Source organism: Myiozetetes cayanensis, unplaced genomic scaffold, assembly GCF_022539395.1.
Source record: "Myiozetetes cayanensis isolate MyiCay16 unplaced genomic scaffold, myiCay2020 scf16, whole genome shotgun sequence".
Lineage (NCBI taxonomy): Eukaryota > Metazoa > Chordata > Aves > Passeriformes > Tyrannidae > Myiozetetes > Myiozetetes cayanensis.
In genome coordinates, this window is record NW_026087270.1 from 14,501,330 (window position 1) to 14,526,016 (window position 24,687).

General features: G+C 43.0%; 1 protein-coding gene across 2 annotated transcripts in view; it reads right to left on the reverse strand.

The window, feature by feature from the left end:
- The window catches only part of CDYL2 (chromodomain Y like 2), a 54,672-nt gene that overhangs the window by 14,592 nt on the left and 15,393 nt on the right, over nt 1–24,687 (reverse strand). Inside the window, exons 1-3 of one of the 2 annotated variants that reach the window (XM_050311137.1) lie at nt 17,017–17,268; nt 11,487–12,081; nt 4,224–4,441 (exon numbers count right to left, since the gene is read on the reverse strand). In XM_050311137.1, coding sequence (XP_050167094.1) covers nt 4,224–4,441; nt 11,487–12,081; nt 17,017–17,145 — 942 coding nt within the window. In that variant the 5' untranslated portion in view covers nt 17,146–17,268. Of the gene's footprint in view, nt 1–4,223; nt 4,442–11,486; nt 12,082–17,016; nt 17,269–24,687 lie in introns of those variants that run through there. The other variant, XM_050311136.1, reaches the window with a different exon arrangement.

A 24,687-nucleotide genomic window follows, 5' to 3' on the forward strand; every position in this document is an offset into this window, starting at 1 on the left:
GATTCTCCGCTCTGGGCATTTCCCTGCAGATGTTTCTATGATTACACAAAAAGCTACTAACAATAAAATAGCAATAAAAAAGCTGATTTGTCTGCAGGGTTGCAGAACTGTGTATTAAACCGCAGTCTTGTAAAGTAAATATCATTTTAGTCCAGAACTGCTCTCCCCAAATTTTTTTAGGCACAAATTTCTTTTTAATGCAGTGGTGGATTCATTCTCAACTACAGAGATACAACGTGTTCTCAGCTGCATTTCTTTGTCAGAATCCATTTTTTTCCTCTCTTCCATAGTCCTTAAACCTTTCTCCATTTTGGTGTAACTGTTGCATTTGTCCAATTAAATTTTATTTTCTCTAGTGGACCAGATCTAATACTACTATTTCCAGAGCTCCTTAGCAGTATTCTCCAGTTCCATGCCTTTATTAATTAGCTTTTTTTATGGTCTTTTAGGTAATTTTCAGTTCTGGGGACAGTATTTCTATTTGAATGCATTTGATGAAAATTTCTGAGGAAGTATTTTCAGAGCACTTATTGAGGTTATGATAATTGAATGGATTATAAATTTAGACCAGGCTTAGTGCTTCGCTTACTGTTTTATTGAAACCCAAATATATAATAAAATTATCACCTTCTCAGCAGTTGCTTATATATTTCTAATCCTGTCAAGAAAATAAACTGGTTAGTTCTTGAACAGGACACCTTATACTGCAAAAGGAACATAAACCAGTTAAAAACTTCATTAAACTTCCCAGAGCTTATTTTAATGCCTTCCACTGGCCGAGGGAAATTTCAAAAGGCATTTGGTGCCCTTTGCTTTCCATGTTGCTTACATTGGGAAAATCAAAGAGCTGGGAATTTATCACTGTAGTTACACAACGTATCTGGAACAGGAGTCTCTTGTTCACATGAACAGCAGTTATAAGTTGAAAAACTTGACTCCTCTGAACCTCTGAGGGCTCACTGTGATACTCTTAGAGGTAAATATTCAGTAAATATCACAGTAAAGTTTTAAAGCCATTCAGTTGTTTTTAGAACCTGTTGTTTTTAGCCTGTTGACATAAATACACTTTGTGTTCCTGACTCTGTGCAGATTCCGAGTCCTTTCTGTTTGGTACCTCAGGGACTTGGGAATCTCCAAAGCTGCAGTGGCCCAAACCCACAATTTGTTCTTGTATGACAGAAACCCACAGATAACAATAAACTTGTACCTGCCTCTTTTTATTTATTATTTTCAAGGTAGGAAAAGTTATAAGTAAAGGAAAAGTGAAGGTTGAGCAGTGCTCCAAAATACACCTGGTAACAACTTCCAACCCTTGAATTCCCATGGCTGGAAATCTGAAACCTGGTTCTTGTGTCTGAGAAGGTACTTGAGGTAGTTCTGTCAGTCTGCAATGGAAACACTGCCTGCTTAGGGAATGTTTTACTTTGAATTCAGGGGAATATTAACTCCCAGCTCTGTTAATAGTGTTAAGTCAAACCAGCAGATGGGTCCGTTTAGTCTGAAACAGAATTTGGATCACTGAGATGTGCTGAGTTCAAACAGCAGCAGTGTTGGAGAGCAAACATCAGAAGCAGCAGAAGACCCAGGAGAGAAAATGCCCCTCATGGAATTTATAATGATGAAATATTTCACATGTGTGTTTTAAAAATGGATTTTCAAAATGGATTTTCAGAATGAAATTTTGAAAGTAGAAAGTCTGAGCTACTGAAATAAAAACAAGCTGTGCTGTTTCCTGACACTGCCTTGGAAGTTTTATAAGGTCTTGTAAAAAAAAAAAAAAAAGAAAGAATTTCTATAGTGCCCTGACCGTTTTTTTTTGGTTTTTTTTTCAGAAAAATCTCAATTACTAGAGTGGCCCTGAGCCAACTTCAATCAGTGCAAAAGCTGCTGGAAGGAGCATTGGCACATTTCATGTTAAAATCACCTGCACAAATGGGGTTACCAAAAACATGGGATGAAGGGATTCAGGTACACTTCTCTAGGCTTTCATTTTTCTTTTTTCCTTTTTTTTTTTAAATATATAAAGAAGTTCTTTGTTATTTTAATTAAGTTGGCATAAATAGCAAAGGCCGATGGTTGAACACAACTATTAAACTTCACCTGAATGATAAAGCACAAGGGCTGGTGAGGGGTGAGAGGGACTTTGTGTCAGCTTAATTTTGAAATGATTGTTTGCAGTTTCTTTGTTCCTTAACACAGATGGCCCAGAATAACCAGAGCACTGTTCAACCACATCAAGTAGAGCTGCTCTGAGTAAATAATTCATTTACTGTTTGGCAAACGTAATTTACTGGATGTCTAATAAAGCTGGAAGTGTGCATTTCTTTACCCAAAACGAGGCACACTTTCTTCATTTGGTAGGAATTGTGTGTTTGCACCTTCTGTTCACTGGTGATAAAAGGGCATCAAACCCAAAAACGTTCTAAACCTCCCTAAAACACTCGGTCAGTTTGTCCCACCTGAGGCTGTGGGTGACAAACTGCACGGACAAGGCATCAACATATTCCTGCTTTCAGTTCCTTGGATTTTTGCTGTCATTTCCAGCAAGGCTATGGAGCTGCCAGTCCTGGAGCTGCTGGATTTTGTGGTGTCAATGATCCTGGGCAGCTGCCTGGACTGAGGCCAAGGAAGCCTTTCCATGTTTGTAGCCATGAGCCTTCCAAAGGCAAGAGCCTGGGATTGCTCTGGGCCTGGATGGGGTTTGAACAGGCAAGCTCCATGTGGAGAACTCGTTGATTCATTCCTGCCCATCCAGCTCCTGGCCAGTAATGGAGTTTCCTAAACTGCATTCCTTGCTTTTCAAGTGAGCTTCAGTAAAGGGTCTGGGAATGGTCCATGCTGTGCTGCAGGGACAGGACTGTTACATGCTCATCATTTATTCTTCCACACAGGTGAGTTCCCAGCATATTGAAAACTTTCAAAGGATGAAATGGATTGTTTTGGCAGCCCTGAAGAGCCTGGATTAATCCCCTGGTTAGAGCATCTGAGCACTGCTGATGTGGAACAGCACAGCCAGCAAGGTAAAGGTCTGTCTGCTCAGCCTGAACACAGCCCTTGATTTCACACTTTTTCAGGCTCTGCAGTGTCAATTAGTGGTAATTAAGACAGGGATGGAATGATGGATTTGATGCAATCTAATGCATTTTAAGGAATTAGTATTAAAAGCAAGTGTTTGGTGTTCTGTGATAATGACCAAGATAGTCCTTCTAAATATTAAATATTATAGGAGTGAGAAATGTATGTGCCATCAGTTTTAACAGTAATACACTGAATGATGCTAAATAGTTAAATGAATGTCCATTTGGGAAGGTGAGTCAAATTTAGGACCCATCAGTTTCTTATTGAACAAAATGATTCCTCAGAGCTCCAAACTGCTCTTCCCTCAGGTGGTGCTCAAAGTGACACCTCAGATACTCATCAGTGCCCCTGGGGAACAGGACTCAGGCGTGTTCCCTTCTCTGCAGGACCTACATCCTGACACAGGCATTTCTGGACACCCCTTTTCTTCTGGCACGGGGCTGGCACAGCAGGGCACACAGCTCACTGCTCTGGGATCACAGGGAATGAAAGGAAAAGCTGCTCAGCCCTTCCACTGATCCAGGTGTGTAGTGGGAGAGTACAATCCACAAGCCTGAGTCTGACCTTAAGTGTACAATGTTTGGAAGAAGGGAATTCTTTAATATCTTTTATGTGTTGTGAGACTTTTACGCAGTTCAGCTGAGGATTGAGCCCCCAGTTGGTTAAGATTCCATCAGTAAGGACTCATACAGTGATTCAGAGAAAAAGTAATTAGGGATCAAGGCAGAATTTAGAATGACTGTCTGAGGATATGGCCTGGAATTCTCTGTATGCAACACCTGGAGCACTACTTCAATTAGCAAAATGGAAAAGACCAAATTTCTCCTAAGGATAGGAAATATCAGTAACTGCAACATGTGCAAAGCTGCTTCACACCACTCCACGCTGGAGATACTCATTCTGCCATTCTTTACTTCTCATTTTGCTTTTCAGACATGTGAATTAAAATTTTAATTTCCACTGCATTCTCTGTCATAGGAATCCCAAGTGTGACAAACTTATAGATATGTCTGAACTCTGCATTTGTTTTTCTAAGATCATCAATTAGGGAAAAAAGCACCTAAAAATCGAGTTCAAGTGCAGTGTTTCCAAGATAACCCACTCTTTAGGATGGCTTGCTTTGGCTTTCAGGGCTGCACACTTACCTCTGGGGTCAGTGCATTGTTCTCTGAAGTCTGACTTGACAGCAAAATGTGTGTGAAACCCTCTTCTTTCCGGACCACAATGTCCCTGAACCGGCAGTTACTCTCATTTTGCCTCACGCTGTATCTCAGCCTCTTATCGAAGACATAATCCTTCTCCCCATCCAGTTTCCTTTTCACAGTGCTGTGCAGGTTCAAGCTTCCATTGGCCAGAGAAGAACCTTTCAGATGGAAAGAATCGAAGCACAATTACCTCTACACCATCAGAGAAATGGAGTGCTACTGCACTAGCTTCAGCAAGGAGCAATGAACATAAAATAACAATATAAATGGAAAATAAATAAAAATGTGGCCTCAAGCCATTCCTCTCATTCTGTATTCCAACATGCAGAACTTTCTGTTCTCTGATCAGAACACCTCTAGATCCAGTGAACTGTAGCACCCAGGACTTGTAGTGGGATTCAGTTCTGCTTTGAACACGAAAGCAGCTGTACCATAGTCTTTCACATGAACTGGGGGTGATCCCTGAATTTATAGGAAGATCCTATTTCAGCTTTGGACACTTGACATGACAGGTTTAGTCCAAATCTCATCTTTCAAAGGTAGATTTTCTTCCCTTTCTGCTGACCAGTGATTAGCAGGCTCAGATGACCCCCTGAGCACACCCTCATTGCACAGCTCTGTGTGACGCTGAATTTGGGGAGCTCTCATCAAGCTGACCCAAACAGCATTCTCTTCCAGTTATCCTGGTGGCTGGCATTCCAAGCACCAGTTATCCACCCTGATCCCAAGCCTCTGCTCCTCACACTGTACAGTAACAGCAATTAATGACTTCTGACTAACAAGTATGATTGTACACAGAAAATGCTAATGCTGATGCCATTTTTGGAGAGTGTCCAGCAGCAGGAAAAGAGAGAACAGTGAGAAGAAAGATCTAATTCCTCCTTAAAAACAAGTGAGAGTAGCAGTAAGTCAGTATTAAAAGAGAGTTTATTCTGACTTGCACAGTGAACTGCAAACCATTCCTCTGCTGAGCTTTCCAGTCCCTCTGCAACAAGGAATAGAGGACAACTGGTCACAGTGCTGGGATGGGGTGCTGAAAGAGCTTTACAGGATTTGTATGCAATAATCCTTTTCTAATTACAGATGTTTCACACTATTGCCATTCAAAATAAAGCACAGACAGGTTGGTGAGGGACACAGATTAAAGTCACTGTTTTTTGTTTAAACAGACACCAGGCCACAATACTCCATTTTTAAGAAAGGCCAAGAGAGAGCTGAGTGAAAACACCTTTGTTTGTTCTGTTCTTTGCTCCTGCCAAAGCTGACCTGTTCCAGCTTCTGGTTTCAAATAGCCAAGAACTTTTAAAGGGCAGATGACCTGAATATTAGAACAGATGTGATGAGTTAAATCTCCCCCAAAAAGTGTAAAGAACTTATAAAATCAGAGGCACAAATGCCCATTGAATGGAAGGTGTGTCAGACTAACTATACTGATTATCTCTCCAGTGTGGAAGATTATGCCACATCTATTTTAAATACAGATGGTAAGAGAATAGTAGAAGATTAATTCACACACATAATCCAGCTCAACAGAAAGCCTCACAGTAATTATTTTAATATTTTGTTTTATTCTTCCTTATGTATTGTTTGTAAATGAATATATGATGTAGACTGTAGATCTTATCATGATATTTTAACTATCTGCACAATAACGCACACAAGGGCAGCAGCCCCTGGGTATGTCAGGGTGAAAACCAACCATGACAGGCAAAAAGAGACATCTCAAAACAACCTGGACTGCATGGGAAACAGATTAATGATGCCACAAATTAACTCAGGAAGATTTGGGTACTCTAAGTGTGGTTTACTGGCTTAGTAGTGAGTATTTGATGCTCAGTCTTAAGTACAAAAAGAAAACAGAATGGGAGAAAATATTCCTTCCTTTAGTCAGTTTAACCTAATTATTTAGTCAGTTTAACCTAATTAATCAGCAGTAGAACTTGTGGACTACCCAAACCAACACTGATATTTCTAAGAATTTCAATATTCTTTTAAGGGAATCTGAGATATTCCCAGACCACTGGTGGGTGCAGTAATCCCTCTCCAGGAATGGCAGTAAAGACTGGAGTAAAGGATGCTATTTAAGGAGAAAATGCAAGCCTGGGCACTTTCTGCAGTCCATTCCCATAGCATCATCCTCAAGTGATGTGCAGGAACATGAGAGGCTTCATCCTTCCTGTTTCTTCAGTATTTGCTTGTGGACCTTTTCATGTGTTTCTCTAATCCCCTCTGAGCTCTCTGGCTCCACAGCTTCCTGTGGGATGAGCTTGAGAAGTTGTGTAGCCACTACACAGAGAAGAATTTTCTTTCATCTCTGCTTTTATCTGATGTGCCCCCAGTTTCAGTGAGTGGTCCCTCGTTCTGCTGTCGAGGGATTTCAGGAGCAGCAGTTCTGCATTTACTGGATCTGAGGCCTTGATGGTTTGTAAACTTTGATCGTGCTCCCCCTGTCCTGACTGAAGGCTCTTGTATTCCTGCAATCCTCTTCCTTTTAGCTGCCCATCCCTGCATCTTCCACCACTGCCACAGGCTCTGAGCCTTTGAGGCTCCTTTACACCAGGCACTGCTGCAAACATATTCAAAATTTACTGTCTAAAAAGTCTACAAAGAGTGGGAGAGGAGAGAGAGAAAAGATCCCAGTGATCCTCAGTGCTTTAGGGGACCCAGGACTCAACCCCCCCTCACTGCTCCTGCCCACAAGGACAGGACCTCTCGAGCTGCTGTTGTTTCCAGATCCCTCTTTGCTGAGTGGTCCATCCCAGTGTTGCAGTTTGAGGTGCAGTCTCTGTGCCCCCACCCCACGCAGCAGCCACCCTGGGAGCTGGGCTGCTGATCTGCCCTGGCTGCAAACTCACCCTGCAAAACTGGGCTTAATTTTCAACCAGCTCAGCCTCACCTTGTAGCCCCAAAAGTGCTAAAAGTGGTGCAGAGGGAGGGATGGGAGTAACGATCAGGATGCCCTGGGAAGGAGAGCTGGACTGTTGTTTTATTGTGCTGAGTGGAAGAGGATGATGGAGCTGGGGCTTTAATTTTTCCAGGTGAAATAAACCCTCAGTCTCCCTGGAACAGCAGCTTGGCATTCCTCAGCTTTCCCAAGAGCCTTTCTCTGTCTCTTCTCTGTCTTTCTTGTGGGTAATGGTTAATACTGTACATATTTAAAAGCTGTGTTCTGTTGATAATTTACTAATAATTTCAGACTTCTCCAGCTAAAGGAGCATCTGTAAGATATCTAAAAGCAATGAGTTTTCATCCAAACTGAGGGAGCAGGAATGTTTGGTTGTCCTTTACTGCCAGTATTCTTTCAGAATAAATAAAAACCAGAATAAGTTAAAAAAACAAGAGGAAGCAGTGACTAAGTCACAGAGAGTATTTAAATGAAGGGCACCATGAGACTACAAAGATTTTTTGTAATGGGGAAAAACAGTGGTTAGTGATACATGACAGGCAAAAATTCTTCAGCAGATGGTACAGAAATAGAGCAATGCAGAAAAAGGAAAGAGAAAATTAAAAGGGGATGTTTTTTGATGCTGTCAAGAAACTTGACAAAACAATCACTCTCAATTACAATATCTGGAGAGAAACAGGAAAGTGATAACAGAAGACAACAAATATCATCAGAAAGAACAGCATTGTTAGCTCCTGGGAACATCAGGGGATGCTGCAACATCTTCCAATTTGTAGACCATTAAATAACTGTCAGTAAAGATGACTCTGCTCTCTTATGGCAGGATGTGCAGAAGGCAGGAGACAGCTCTGGGTAAGGGAGATCCCACCCTCAGGAAGGTCCCACCCTCAGGAAGGTTCCAGCACTGGGGGCATCAATCCTTTTGTGCACACACCTGTAGGGACACAGTCACCCTTCTGGGGCAAGGAGCTGCCTGCTGGCAATTCTGTCTGTAGGGTAAAGGGGAACCACTTGTAGCCAAGTGGATGTGCACAAAAAACAAGCAGACTGGTGGAAGTTCGTTCAAGGAGTCACCAAAAGAGGGTTTTCAAATAGCTGTTATTTGTTTCAACACAACTGGCAAGGACAGACAAACAACACAACCATTATTTGATTACTTCTAGATTAGAAATGACTATCTATATTGCCTGGTTCAATACACTGCTGGTTAAACATTACTATTATTATTATTATAACTGGTTCCAGTTGGTGGATTTTGGAGACCTTCAACCATAACCACACCCTGGCAGCAGAGCTGGGCCCAGAGCTGGGCCCAGAGCTGGGCTTTCAAACTGGGGGAATTCCTGAGTTTTCCAAGACAAACCTAAAATCTCTGTACACATTTTCTGTGCACTGTCACAGTTTGCTGTGAAATGAGCCTGACACTCATTTGGTTTCCACACCAGGCAATCTGAAAGCCGACACAAATGTCTGCTCCATCCGATTCCGAGCGGGGCTGCCCGGGAGCCACAGCTTCTGGGAGCCAAACCAGGTCCTCCAGGCTCCCTCTTTGTTCCACATCTACTGCCTGGGAGCCCTGTGAGTGTGGATGGAGCATGCCAGGCTTTCAACTTCCAGACTCCGTGGCAGACTGCCTGAAACCTCTGGCAGAGCTGGCTGCCTCCGGGCTCAGCGTGGGAGTCCTGCCAAGCAGGCTGCCACACTGCTCCCTGTCCCAGGGGACACAGCCCTGGGACCTTGGCTCAGATTTGGAGAAAGTTTTGAAACCCAAGATGTTTGGAAGAAAATTTCTGTTCTTCAACCAATTGGCTCTTTTTTTTTTTTTTTTTCCCTCCGAAACTTCCTTCGTTTGTAATTTGTAAAATTTCAGCCCAATGTTTGTTAGTGGGGCATTAATGCCAAGGGAGCCTGTGACAATGATGGGGCACCTTCCATGGGAGTGTCAATGCTGAGGGAGGAAGGAAATTGTAGCACTTGCTGAAGAGTTGACATTTCAAATGATACAACCCCCTGTAGCAGGAAATGTGGCTTCTCTCGAGCTTGTAGGGCAATATTAGGAAAAAAAAGTGGTAATTTGATTTTGACCCTTTTTCCCCAGTTTCTGTCTGCTCTGACTCTGGCAATCTCCTCTCCCCTTTGTCGTGTTGCCCACTCTGCATGTGCTGAGCTCTGACAGGGTTTATTCCATCAGGGCTGGTGGGGGCCATTCCTGAGCTCCTGTGGGGACAAAGGCTCATTTGACCTTACAGTTCTTTGGGACTCTTTAGTTCTTCGTGAAAAAAACCAACACCCATTCTAAAATATGGAATGAATGAATTTTAAAGACGCATTTTGTATCAGAACTTCTCCATGGATAACATAAACCAAATGATTAAAAAAAACTTCATTAGAAGCAGTAAGAAAAATAAGGAAAGTAACTTTACACACATCTGTAATTAGATATTCAGGTTACCTCAGAGAAGCAGTAACTTGTTAAGCAGTCTAAGATGAGCTCAAACTCCACAAACACAAAAACCAAGGTACACTTTTAAGTGTTTCAGCTTTAAATTTCATTGACATCATCAGGGGTGTTTATGCATTTAAAGCTGACCACACAATCTGCTGGTCTGGGAGTCTTTTAATAGCATAGTTGATGCTGGATTGAAAGATCCCAGTGGCTATTGGATATAACCAGTAAGACTAGGCAACGTCAGTTCTACTTCCCAAATCCAAGAGCATTTGCCAGGTTGCCAGGAGGGTGGAAAATGGGGAGATATAATTTATGTTGACTTCTGGAAAGTTTTTGGCAGGGCAATTCACAAGAAGCTGTTAAGGAAATGAGTGCTATCATGGGCTCTGGAGAGTGGCTAATAAAAATAAATAATTGGAACAAATGGTTACTTTTCATCAAGTCAAGTGATTAGTAGTTGGCTGTCCCAAGGATGTGCAGGGGGATTAGTTTATTTAACGTGTGTATTAATGAATTGGGAAGAGAAGTATGAGAGGAAAATTTGAAGGCAATTCAAAATAAGTAGAGTGAAAACTAGGAAAGATTTTGAAGAGCTTCACTGAGTCATAAGAGAAAGGTGAACTGGCAACAGTAAAGCAGATTAAATGCATAATGAAAGGGATCATACATATAGCTGTGTTCTAAATTAACTGTAACAAGCAAGTTAAAAAAAACCCAGGAGCAACTGTGGATCACTCAATGCAAACCTTTATGCAGTGTGGAACAGCAGAAAAAACAATTCTCCAAAGGTTCCATTGTCACTGTATCAGTAAGCAGTAGGAAGTCATTTGGAACAGCTCCTGCTGTTTTTAAAAGGTATTAAAAAAACCCCACACACCAAAGGCACAAGAGGATACTCAAAACTACCAGGAATCTTGGAAAGACTTCCAGGTAGGAAGGAGGAAAAGGCTGGGGCTGCCAACTGATGGGGAGGGTGTCCTCCACTCTATCCCTTCATAGAAGGACAAGAGGCTGTTCAATGAAAGTAAAGGTCAAAAAAACCCCAACAAGACCCCAAACACCCAAATCTGATCAAATAAAATGTGCATCTCATTGTTGACTCCTGGAAAATTGCTGTCATGAAACACCACTGAGGCTTTAAATTTGGTTGGATTTAAAAATAAACAAACCACAAAGATTGGACACATATAGATAATGAGAAGTGACTTCATTTGCATTAAGCTGAGTAATATTTATAGAGAACATAAACCTTATTCTTTGAGAGCTAAGCCAGTCAGTTACTGTGAGGATTAGAAAGAAATTCCTCCCATTTCTTCTGGTTCCCTTCAAGGCTGTTTGTACCTTCCTGTAACCTCTGTCTTTGCGACTTGTGGTGTGTCCAGTCAGTGCCAGAGACAAGGACCTGGCTGCTCTGAGGAGTCCTGAGTATGACCAGCATTAACACTGAGAACGTGGATCTCACTCAGCCATACCGACCAGGACACTCCAGCAGGAGTGGTGTTAAATATATTATATATCTGTTTTTAAAACAGTTCTGATTTTTGTAGACCACTGGGTTTGAGCACACCTAAGTTTGATACAGAGACCCTGAGCTGCAGCCTTACACACCCCTCAGCTGTCATTCCTGCTCCAAGCCCTGTCCTCATGTCCCCACAGGGGTTTACGCTGCAAAGGCACGTGACAGAGCCCACGCTGCTCTGTGTGCCTCCGTGGGAGAAGGGAGAAACCAGCTGATAAAAACACATATAATATATAGGGAAAGAGTGTGGAACTTGTTTGGGTGCTTCTCACCGTACCCCTTGTGTGGAACACCCCCCTCCCCCAGGGCTGAGTGGTTTCCATCACATACCAATTCCATTCACCACGGGGGGGTCGGGACTGACGTCCAGCACGCTGGGCAAATTCTGCTCTCCTTCATGATCGTTTAAATCCGCGTTTTGCTGCTGTGAGCCATTCCCAAAATGTCTAGAATCCTTCTCGTGGCTGCCATCTCCATTCTGCAGGCCATTGTGGGGCTTTTTCAGTGGCATGATCTGCAAGCCGCTGGGAGTAGTTCGGTAAGTCACGGTTTTAGCAGCCCTGTCACTGGCAGAGCCCGGCTTTGCCGCGTATCCTCGTTTCTGTTTTTGGTGAGATGGATTAATCCTCTTCCTTTTGTGTGTTGATCCTTTAGACTTCCCAGATTCGGAAGGTCTGTGGGATATTTTCTCGACGGACGAGCCTCGGCTCTCCCGCAGCAGTTTGGCCGTGCTGGGCTGTTTGCCGTGCCTGGATCTCTTTTCTCTGGTCACGTGCAGTCTGTTGAACTCGTCAATGAATTCCTCACAATGCAGTAGATGATGTTCAGGTTCCCAGGTGTCTTCATTGCTTCCATAGCCTTTCCACCTGATGAGATATTCCCATTTGCCCTTCTTGTTCTTCCTTTTGTCTACAATCCTCTCGACCTAAAGGAGAAAACCAAAAAGATATTAAAAGGAATTCCCAGGAGCAGAGCTGACAGTACAGGAGAGGAATCAGAGCCCCAGTGGTATTTGGACAGCAAAGCCTTTGGAAAACTTGAAGAGAGACATAAACACCTGCTCAGATCTGATCTGGGCCCTTCAACAGCCCCAGTGTGAAGAAACGAGAGAGTCTGAGATCATTAATGAAGGCACAATTTCTTTGAAAATCTGGTTGGAAAATGAGACAATTACTGTTACATTCCTCAGCTCCCTCTTGCTTGAAAGAGCTAAATAAAGCATCTTCTGCTGTATTGTTAGTGACTGATCATTCTCCTGAATGCACATATGCATTATGTCCCTGTAAACTTCCTCAGCCTTCTTTGTGTCTTGAAACTACCTTGAACAGAGAATTGATTATAACAAATTGCAATATTGCACAGCAAAGATCTTATTTGCAGTACATCCACTTTGCTACTTCTGACCTCCAAAAAGTTGCATTTTTAGGAATGCAAAATTTGAGTCAATTATTTTTTGGTTCTTTAATTTTTTAGGGTTTTTTTAATGTGTGGTTTATGAAGGAAAAAGATGCCACTAATGAAAAGAAAATCATTATCATTACCCCAAACCAGTATTGTTAATTTAGAAAAACAAATAAGTGGATAGCTCTTGTAACAGCTTTCACTGCTCTTCAAAGAAAAATCATCTCATGTGAAGAACAACAGAATCTGTATGGAGAATTTAACCTTGAGGAAGGGCAATCACAGCAGTGTAAGTAATTGTTCTTTCTAGGTCCCCTGTTAGAGCAAACCAGTGGATTAATTCTGTCTGTTCACTGCCTGGAACTGCACATTCATTGAGATCTTGGTGGGTTCCCCAAAGGAGTCTAAAGGTAATTAGCCACTCAACACTGTACTTCTGAGTTCATTTACATGGGAACTGTGCTGAGATGTGTGGGTGAGTCCGAGTGGACACAGGAACCTTCCTCCATCTCCAGGCACTCCCTGCCCAGCCCAGCCAGCTGTTCTGTGCTCTGGCTCATCCAGTGTCTGCAGGGAACCTCCTCAGAAGCAGAGCAAGGCATCATCCTCTTTGCTCTGAATTCAGAACTGCTCAGGGTGGCAAAACAATTAACTGAGGCTCAGCCTGAACAAGTTTGAGATCATTTGTCTGAAAGGAGGGAAAAGGCTTCACAAAATAAATGAACTGGCATGTTTTTTTGGTGTCCTCATGTGGGATGTGTGGCTTTCAATTGTCAAACTAATAGCAGACTTGTAATGATCTTGCTGACTTTACAGAGAGCAGCTGTCCAAATTATCTTGGGCTTTAAAATACTTCTCATCCTCCTATCTGGGACCAGCCAGAAAAACTGAACACTGAACTGTGGAACTCTGGCTCAGGTTGGTGCTTCCTCAGAGTAACTTGTGTGTCTGTGAGGGGTTACACCAGCTGCACTCCCCACTGATCACTGGAGGACAAACCTCAGACAGGGTGGGCAAATACCTCACCTTTTCTGAGATCACATGCAAGAACCATCCCTTCACCCTCACCTTTTTTTGCTGTGTCACCAAATTCATATCTTTAACTACACAGATTTCACGTTGGCGCTCCTCAAGGAGGAAAAGGGAAAGGAGGAGGTTTTGTGGAGGATGTTTTTGAAGATGGAAAACACTCAAGTATTTCGGTGGTGAGGCATCCTGCATTTCAGGTAAGAGGATAACAGGAGGAAATATCAGTGGTCTTTGTTCCTGGGAAACAAAATACTGGCAGTGGGGAAGGTGATTAACGAGTTCAACACATCATGAAGGGAGAACAAAAATATTTATGAAATTGGGTCAAATTTAATAAATGGTTTCCGAAAAAACATTCAGAAAGCAAATATATTTGGAAAAGACTCAGCATTTCATTTTCAGAACAAAACTAGCAATGTTCCCCTTCAGATTCAACAACTAAAATAAAGAGGGACAAAACAAACTGAAGACAAAATGCTTTGTTTCTGTTCAGCCTTCTTTTCAGTTTATTGTTTTGCTGGGGAGAAAATGAAAAAAATGTGGGCTGATCCAAAATTAGTTTGTTTTCCTTGATTTTTTTTTTCTTTTTTAGTTCAACCATAATACCCACTGGCTTGACTAATGATGCATAAAAAGTCTGAGTAGATATTTTCTCGTCCTCATTACGGCCTCATTGTTCATCCCTGAATGCAGCTCAGGGGAGCACCCAACATACTTGACCTCTCAACATGGTCCCTTTTCTTTCTTGGGGCTTGAAGTTCCTCCCTAATATTTATCCCCTGTACGGTGTAACTGGGAGGGGCTTCACTGCAGGCACAAAGATCAGGGCTTTGCCCACACCTGGTCCTGTCTGTCCCATTTTCCTTCCATCCACAGGGCACAGTAAAAACAAGCACCCCTGCTCTGGTTTTTACTGATGGATATCGGTTTTAACAGGTGGTATGTAAAGTAATCACCTTTCTGCATTCACTTAAGGTTGCACAAATCACACGAGTTTTCTTAATGGGAAATAATTCTGTGATTAACAGAAGTAACACTTGAATTCCTCTCCTAGAATAAGCAATACACAGTTCTGAGGATATGCAGAAACTATCTTGGGCTTCAGTGGCTGATTTTCCCTTTCCCCCCCTCAGATCTGTCTTTAATCAGGACTGAATCACATCTTCCCAAAAGTGACCTTGGTAGCTGCAGTTGCCAAATCCCTCAATTCACTATATTTGCTTTGGAAAACCGAGCACTTAAATTTAATAAAATGAAATGACTGCAAACAAACTTTGCAGAGGTATCACAGTTAGGAAAGTGCCAGAACTGACAGGTGCCATCACTTCCCTGGATTCTCTCTCTCCTGGCTAATTTTGGATGAACTGAGGTCCTGATATGGTACCATATAAATACTTTTAAATAGGACAAATAGAATAAGACCATGGCATCTGTGCAAATGCATTTGCAACACACTTTTTAGCTTCTAGCCAGCCTTAAACCTAGCTCTATACACAAACCAGGAGGAGAGGCGTAAAGAAAAAGGCTTAAAAAGATATCTGTATTCTAAACTTAATGTGAAATTAAAAAAAGCAGTAACCAATTACAGTACAAATATCTAGGGCTTGGTAAACTGAAGTGCTGTGCTTATATGTGCAGAGTACAACACACACACATCCCTTCCTTCACAGAAGATTCAGGGTCAAAATCATTTAATAACAGTGTAATTGTTCACTTATCAAAGAAATTAAATCCAGGCTAAGTTAAAAAGGGTAATTCCTATGGAATTATTTCTGCAGATGTAACTGTGAAGTTGAAGCAGAGTTTCCTCATCCCACAGTTCACAGCTCTGAAGAGCATAAATAAAAGTCCTTGCACTCCCAGAAAACACCTTCCAGGAGATCAGTGAACCTCCAGAAGGGTTTGGAAGATTGCAGATGCACTTCGTGATTTCCAAAGTAAGTGCATGTTATCTGCTCTCCTTGCCTTGCATATCCATGGAGGCATTTAAAGTGTGATTTGGGATGTTCAGATGGTCTCTGTCAGGGAACCCTTTGGAGCAGCAGCCACTGCACCACAGACCCCAGAAAAACTGCTTTTCATTGCTGTCATTGCAGGACTTCGGTGTTTTTTTCATTGAAGGTCTTTGTCCCATGTTGTGCCTCAGGGTGTTGGAAGGGTATTTGAAAGAAGTGCCAAGGAGAGGAAGGCAGTAAGATTTCTGAGAGAGATAAAGGCCATCTGATTCAACATGTTTGCCTTTTTAACATTCAGTATTGCCCCAACTTCCCCTCTTTTCATTAGGTTGGCTTTGAGATATAGTATTTCATTGATATATAAAGTATTTCATTAGCTGTAAATCTCTTGCCTGCTTGTATTTTTAACTCATTTTTATTTCTCAAAAGCTGGTAATTGGAGCATTTGTTCCAGATGTACAAGAGCACATCTCCTGAAGCTGCCACTGGTCATGTTAGAAAAGTAACAGTGGAATGAAAGCTGGGACTCTCCTCAGCACCTGCCCACAGAGTAGGGCCAGCCCACGAGTCAGCTGTGGAACCCCCCAGTAAGAAATCTGTGTAGTTACCTGGAAGGTCAAAATGAAAGTGAAAGGGCCAGAAAGTCTCAAAAATACAAGGGAAGACATTGCTCGTGTGAATTACTCAGAACATCAAATGACACCTCCCCAGGAATGCCAGTGAACACTCTATTTAAGGTGTCACACTGCTGTTTATGCAGTTCCTTTTTTCCTCCCTTTAAGCATCTGGGTTTAAAATTTTCTGTTATTTTTCCCTGTTTCATAATATTTTAGAATCAGAAGAGGTATTAAAACTTATCAGGGAAATCCTGAAACCTCTGCATTTTCTCTGGGAAAAGCCTGGCATTAAGCATGGCTGGAAACCACTGTGTTAGGTGCAGGTGTCCTCCAACACACACCTACCAAGACTTAAACCAGGACAAATAAATGCTGTCAAATCTCCTGCTGCTCCCTGTGTGCAAACCTGCACCTTTGATCTTCCTCTCCTGAGAGACCTTCATGCTGTAGAGGCTCCCTGCTGGGAGATCCCATGGCCCTGGTTTAGATGGAAAGCCAGGAGAGCACTGCCAGCAGTTGTTATTTCACAGCAGCGATGCAGCCATTAGAAATTCCTGCTAAAAGTGGTGTTTTCACATTCCTAACTTTTCCGTCCCCAGCGTTTTCCCTGTGTAAGTGCACTCTGTGAGGTCCCTTCCCTGCTGTCTGGACATTTAGAACCACCTGCAGGGTGAGCCCCTCTCTGTCAATGGGTGAGCAAAACCTCTTTGTGCCAGGGGCTCCTGGCAGAGGGACCTTCCTCCAGAACCACCAGGGATCAGCTGGAGCCCTGGCTGAGAGCCTGCAGTCAAACAGCCACAGTTCCCGTGCTCCCTCCTATCTCCAGTGACCATCCGCCTGTTTTCTTGGAAGTCCCACCTTTCTCTGAAATTCGACCTCACTGGAACTGAAATTCTGGTCTGGTCTCTCAGTTGTTGTTTTCTGAGTCTTGTCAAAACTTCCCCAGTGCCAAATCTCCCTTTCCACACCGGGGCTGTGGTTCCCCATTTGTCCCCGTTGCTGACCCCACTCACAGAGCCCCTTTCCATGACCTCTCCCCTTGGTTTGTGTCCAGCAGCTTTCTCCTGGTCAGGACTTACAGTACTCCAAACTCCCAGTTTGTTAAAGCCATTTCCCTCTCTCACTATAAATTTAAGGGTGTAACCTCCATAATTTTCCTCTATTAGGATATTTAAGTGCATGTGTATAAACAGTACCTGTGGTGGAAGTGCCACAACCACTGTGGGGTTTGGAGCAAACAGGAATAATAATGTACACAGGAATCTTGCACTGGAGGAAGGACATTTTGGTACAGACTGATGCTGGCCCTGGAAAAGGGACACAGGGATGACACAGGGATCAGGAATGGACTTTTTGGTCAATTTGTGTAGTCCCTGTCACTGCAGGCGATTACATCACACGAATCCTTTCATAGTGGACGTGTTTCATGATCCAGAACATATTTCTGTCCAGGCTTACTGCTCCCAGGTTGAACAGCAGAGAGCTGTTCATTCCTAAATGCAATCATTCCAGATCATTTGGAAAGTAAGATGGTTTTCAAAGGTGCATGAGAAGTGCACAAAAACCAGAAGATCCCCTTTAGAAGCAGGACAAGGTAATGTTGGGAATGTTCTTTATATGGAGGGGTTTTCCCTTTGCCATCCAGCAGTGCACCTGTGTCATCACAAACTGTTCTGCAGTGTGGGGGAGACCCTTTGGGTCTGTTCCTCCGTGGATGGTTGAAATCCCTTTGACTCACAAACATTGTCAACACCCACAACACTCAGAGAAATCCAAAGAACATGGAGGGTTCTGTTTATTTTAAAGCACAATGACACATTTAATTTATCAAATCCCCGTTTTCTCCTGCACAGTAAATCAGTTCATTATTGTATTTCACGGTTCTTAAGGAAAGCAAAGCAAGGAGCCAAATCCTGGGTGTCCCTTATGCTAAGAAATGGTCAGTTCTGAACACACCCTCAACAAACTCACTGGCACAGCCCATTCCAGAGTGGATCTGTCTCAGTGCTGTCTAGAACATTCGAAGGTGATGATAAATGCCTGCCTTGATATCAGCACTAAAGTACAGCTGGTAGTTTGTACTCTACTGCTGCACTTGCTTTGCACATTACAGTGCACACTTTAGATTTAGAAAGAACAGATTCCTTCCTGCTTTGTAGACCAACAGAGTGAAAAATAAATGCTGCTCCCATTTACCATGGAAAGAGAGCTCTCCACAGCCAGTGGGAGCTGCTGGTCCCAGGGAACTGAGGCACGGGCGGGGTTTGCTGAGGCAGAACTTGTTCCTGCACTTCCTATTTCTGTGACCATCACAGATGACTGAAGGATGAGTGAGAAATCTCAATTCAAGGAGACAAAATATTTTGCTAAGCTCTACAAAGAGCTGGCTGTTTTGGACACGTGTATGGCTCTCAGCTTTCTAATACTGTGGACTCCTTTCTCAAGTTTCCCTGCCAAATTCAAGGGGATTCTCCAGTTTTATACCATCCAAGAGTATCTGTGTGGAAAATGTGTTTATCAGCACAACCTAGTGAGGCTCTGATTCTGCCTGTGCTTCCTTTACAGTGCTGCAAGTCAGCAGAGTTACTCCCTTTTTACTTAGATGCAATTAAAGTAGGAATCCCTGGGATTTAAACCATGAAGTTTTTAGTTTTTATTTTAAAAGCAGTTTATAGGAGCAGGAGCAGGACTTGAAGAGACTTCTAAGCAAACCAGTGTTTATGTGAACAGATCACAGTTTTTACTGCCTGGAACTTGTTAAAAATACCATGTTTCCAAACAGATGTAGAAATGTGTAAGCAACAGTTGAAAAATAAAAATACATCTATCACTATAGGTGCTCTTCAACATTAAAGCAAGTCCAGAAATGCAGGAAGTAACTATTAATTTACGTAAAACCTGCATATGAAATTATTGGGAAAGAAATTAGTGCTGTTTTTTTTTAAGTTCATTGCAGTTTGGTCTCCTCTACCTTGTTCAGTTGTGGCTGTTTCAGTGTTCTGCTGTACAGTTCACTCAGCCTTCTCCTCCTCCATATGGGCTTCACTGAGATTCAGCTCAAGGCCAGGACTTGAGTTCAACACTTTTACATCCCAAAGCTTAGTCAGAAGTGAAGACTCCACATTAAAAAAAATACAAAGGTTTAGCTCTAATAAAGTATAAATAAATATTTGAGCTACTTGCTGTAGGAGCACTCAGTGACTCACTGCTTTACACACACTGCTGGTACGGCTGCCATAAAATAAACCACATGTTCCTGTGGGGTGGGTACAAAAATGTTTTCTTAGCCTTTTACAGCAAAGTGGTGAACTTGAGCACGAAGGAGTGGAAGCCTTGGGTTTGGGGAGCGATTGGTCACTCGGTGTTTCCAAAGGTGCTGAGGATTTAGGAGTTCAGGTGTTCAGAGAGGCTTTACCAGCTGAGGAGGGCGATTGCCCCCTCCCAGCTACTGCAAAAAACTAACCCTGTCCTGGCCAGAACCAGGACATTCCCCACCCCAAGGTGCCAGGATCCTTCACTTTCCAACATCCACAGGGACTTCATCCCCTCCTCTGGTACGTGGAGGTTCTGACTGGGCAGGGACAGTTCTGTTGGTGTGCACTGACCAGGTGGCCTTGGCTAAATGTGGATCCTGCTGTTTGAAGTCCCACCATCCATCCTTTCCATGTGGTTTTTAACAGCCCATTGTACCGTTCAGCTTTCCCAGAGGCTGGTGCAGGACAGGGAATGTGATCCAGCCCCTCAATGCTCTGCTCTCTGGTCCAGGTGTCTGGGAGGCTGTTTTTGAAATGGGTCCCATGGTCCAACACCATTCTCTTTGGGGACAATGTCTCCACAGGACTTGCTTTTCCAGGCCCAGGATGGTGTTCCAGGCAGTGCCACGAGGCACAGGATGCATCTCCAGCCATGCAGGTGCTGATCCACCATGGTCAGCACAGAGAGCTCTTTCCATGGTGGTTTTGGGCAGTGGGATGTCACCAATCTGCCAGGCCCCTTCACTGACGCAGAAGGGACAACAAAATGTAGAACTCTGTGCATGTTCTGTCAGTGACTGGCCAGGGATAAGGAGATATCAGAAGGATAAATCAAAAACCCACTTCATACTCTCCCTCCAGACTAGAATAGGAGGGAGCTGGTTTGGAGCATCCACAGAGCAAAGGTAGTAACAGTCAACCTTGTGAATAATACCATGCAGGGAGAGGTTTAAAAAGGAAAGAGCTAAAAATAGATAACTTTGTACAACATAGAAGGCTGAGGGGTGATCCTTTGAGTAAAAGCTGAAGTAGCAGTTTGTAAAGTAGTGGGATAATAAGAGAAGAAAACTCATGATGCACAAAGGTTTCTTTCAGAATTCAGTAGCATTCTTCATTTTCTTGGTTACACAAATGAAGTTAATGTGGTGGCAGAATACAGGAAAGAGCCAAAAAGAAAGGTAGAGCAGAAAAAAGGAATAAAGAAACTTGCTTTAGGCAGCTATAATGGCATGACAGGAGCACAGGATTTTATAGCGAAGTATCCAGGATACCAGAGCAACATCACAGAAAAATGGCCCAGAAAATTCCAAAAATTATCTGTGAAGGAGTAATTGTCAAAAAGGAAGAATACTACATCATTATCCCCTCAGAAACAGCATTCAGATGAGCAGGGCCAGTAGGCCAAGTTCTGGCCTCAAACATTGCATCGGTTTTTGCTGCAGATTTAATTTGTGTTTGAGACCTGAATTCAGCCCAGTGTAAAACCAACTTCCTACTGGTGCCTGGAAGGAACAAACTCTCTTATGGACAGCTATGAAAGCTGTCAATGTTCATCAGACAGATGCATCTTAAATCATCTGAGAGTGCAGCTGGTTGGAAAGCTGCATTTTACAAGTGGGGACAGTGCTCTGAACAGGGACATGGAAGGTGTAAAAGCAGTCACTGATTTCACCTGGGGGTGCTTTGGAGGAAAGAGCTGGGCTCTGGGAGCAGCCCCTTTGCTCACAGGGTGGGAGGCTGTGCCTGACTTTGGCAAGATGGGCTCCACTCCTTGGCCTCAGCGAGTCCTGTGTCAGCCCTGGTCATTCCCACAAGCTCAGGACGTGTCAGCTGATGAGCCCTGAGTTCCTTCAGCTCATCATTATTCCTCATGATAAGGTTTCAGCCAAGTGTTGGCAGCCCTTCCAGCTGCAGGGCTTGCTATCAGCTGGAATCCATTACTCCTTTCAGGGAGGTCCTCAGGAACAACACTGGGGTTTCTGTGGTGGAGAGGTACATACAGATCTTGCCATCCTGCTCCAAACACCTGTCAGGTCACTCCAAGCGTTGCTCTGGAGCCACGTGCACATCTCCATGCTGTGGGTACCTCCTCTTCCTGTTCAGAGATGAGGCAGACCTGTCGAGAGCCAGGGTGAGACTGGAACCCTGATGAAGCTGAGGAACCATTTAGAAATGTCTGTGCTCGAAGCAGTATTGAATATGTAAGCGGTGAATAAATTACTGAGGGAATTTTCCATGTATTTGTTAGTCAGATTCCCAACTTGGCGGTTGTGTTAATACCTCAGCTGCTCCTGGATGCGTTTGCAGCAATGATGTGGCAAAGGGCTTTGTTCCACGTCCCTCTGTAGAATGGGGCACTATATTTTTATAAATGTAGGGTTTCTGAGATTTATTCCCTACATTTGTCTCCCTGGGATGAGGGTGGTGTGTGTTCTTTCTGTGGCGCTGTGCCAGTCCCAGGCTGGAGCTGGGGAAGGCTGCAGCTGTCTGCTTGTTGTGAACTGGGGGTTAGTGCAGGGATCCACACACGTTGGTGCTCCAACACCCAAACTGTTTTCCAGATACTTCATGAATGGAAGCTTAAATTCCCACTTTAGGATAACCAACCCCTGAGTCACATTCAGGACCAAGATCCCACCTGCAAGTGGTTTATGAACTTACAAAAAGGAATTTTAACTCCTGGGACTCTTATGAATCTCACACCTGATTAAGCTAATTCTAATGAGTCAATAATGATCCTCTGCTGTCCTCACTGTCATCCCCAGCACTAACCATATGTGTAGTCAGATGCTGGGACAGATGTCCAGAGAGGCTGTGGAATATCCACCCCTGGAGATATTCACAACTTGACTCAACAAGACCCTGACTAACTTAGTTAAGTTGGTGCTGCCTTAAGCAAAGCATTGAATCAGGTGATCTCCAAAAGTCCATTCCAACCAGCATTATTCTATGATTCTAAAATACATTTTGCCTAAAATATTTACTAATAATTTACTAAATCTTTATTAATTCTTTTCCACTTGGAAAAGCAGCTCCATTTGGAAGACTGAGTTCTGTGCAATCTGTGGAAGTGGGTGTGTGAAATGACTCAATGGAGCTGGGTTTGGATCCACCAGGCAGCTGGAAGGCAGCTTCCCAGGAGCAGCTCTGAACTTCCAGCTCTCTTTGACGTGGTACCATCAGAGTTTGTTCCCCTTCAGGTCATACAGCCAGACCCCTCTACTCTCTGAGGTGTACAAAGCAGAGATGGGTTGGAGGACCAAGGGCAGCTGCTCAGAAGGTTAAAAAGATTTTCTTAGTCACTAAATGGACATTTTTTAATACTGAGATCCAGTGTGAAGTCATTATTCAGTGTATTTGCAGTGTTTGTATGAACAGTCATTCTCATGGCATAAGCAGAACAAGGGATGTGCTGAGCTGGGGTGTGTATGTCCATAATATGTCCATAATATGTCCAATGTATGTCCATAATATGTCCATAATGTGTCCAATGTATGTACATACATAATCTGTATGTACAGCAATCTACAAAATGAAAATTTTGATGAAGAAACTATTTTTGAAGCCTAGTGAGCAATAAAAACCAGGAGAAAAGATTAACTTGTGCTTTCTATCTGCATTTAGCACTGGCTCTCACTGCTGGTTCTATCCCATAATTTGGGAGCAGATTATTCAGTATCATGTCCTGAAAAGACCAAGAGGTTCTTGGCACACTTGAGAGGGGTAAGAAACTCATAAGATGAATGATGGGAAAAAGACTACACCTGGATTAAATGGCTCTGGAATAACAGAGGGAATTTCTGATCAGCCTTCAAGGGTTCTTTTCCTCCAAAGAGCAGTTGTGTACAAAGACACTCATAGAAAAAATACTGCAGAAATAAACAGTAACACCCGTGATGGAGGAGTGCTGTGTTGTTACTGCTGCAGCAGAAATACTGGGAAATATGGGAGAGGGATTGCTTTTATTATGCTTGTCAGCTGTAGTCTAATGAAGGAACATAAACCTCATCCTTTCTGGAATATTCTGAGGGACAATAATTAATATAAGGTATCTGGAACACAACTAAACTTGTTTCTAGTTAATAACAATAATACAATATTTGATGTGTTGAAGATTTCAAGATGATATGCACATGGTTAATTCCAAGGAAACAAGAAAGTTCAGGTGGACATGGAAGGAGGATTTAAACAAACTGCCAGTTTGCCTTCAGAGGATTTCCCTACAGAGTATGTATTTTCCCAATTACCCCTCTGAAATGTTATTTTCGTGGTTACAATCCCCATGTAAACCTATCCTACCACATGGACCCTAATGATCATCACTGTTATTCAGCAGCAGAACAGGTGGAGCTCAGAGCACTGAGCCCTTCCCTTTAATACGTGGTGTCATCTCATCTGCCTTGTTGTTGAAATCAAATGGTCAGGATATGTTAATCACAGCATCTCGTCCAGAGTGGCTGTCAGACAGTGCTGATGATTGCTCAGAGCGCCCCAAAGACAGAGATGGTGGCTCTGCTGGATAAAAATTGGGTGTTGTTCTGGAGAAGACCTTGCCCGTGGCTGCTGGATGTCACAGGGGCTGCAGGGCACGGACAGCCCAGGCGGCTCCAAACGCTGCGGGATCTTTACAGCTCTTGCCTCGGTGATCCCATTAACACAACAATTACAGGCAGGGCAGGTGTTAAAAGGCAGGTTTGCACCCGTGAGGTACTTGGGAAGGGAACTGGAGATGTTTTACAACAGAAGGATAAAAGCCAGTGAGATGGTACAGGAAAAATAGATGGAATGGTCTCCAGTTTCTCTCTAAATGGCTGGAAAGTCTTCTGAAGGTGACAGTGAGGAAGGGCAGAGTGTCTGAATCACCTGGACATCTCCTGCATTCTGTGGGAAATGTTCCTTACTCTGATGAGCACTCTGAGGTGTTTAATAAATTCCTCTGATGGTCATAGAATATAAAATAATTTTTATTCAAGGTAATCAGAATGTCTGAAATCTTTTGACTGTCAGTTGTTTTAGTGATGTTATTCTCATGTTTTAGACCCTTCATAATCCCAGACATATCAGCAAGGGACAGTCCTGTCCAAGTTAATCAATAAGCCACTTCAGTTTTTTGTAAGGAGCTGAATTGCAATTTATCTTCAACAAAAAAAATTGGCCTCAGTTTGTTTGGTTTTTTGTTTTTTTTTAATGGTAGATATTTAGAGAGCAAAGATATTTTCCAGGCTCTCTTTACCCCACAGTCTTTATTTTAGGATTTTGGTTCTTTTCCTTCTCT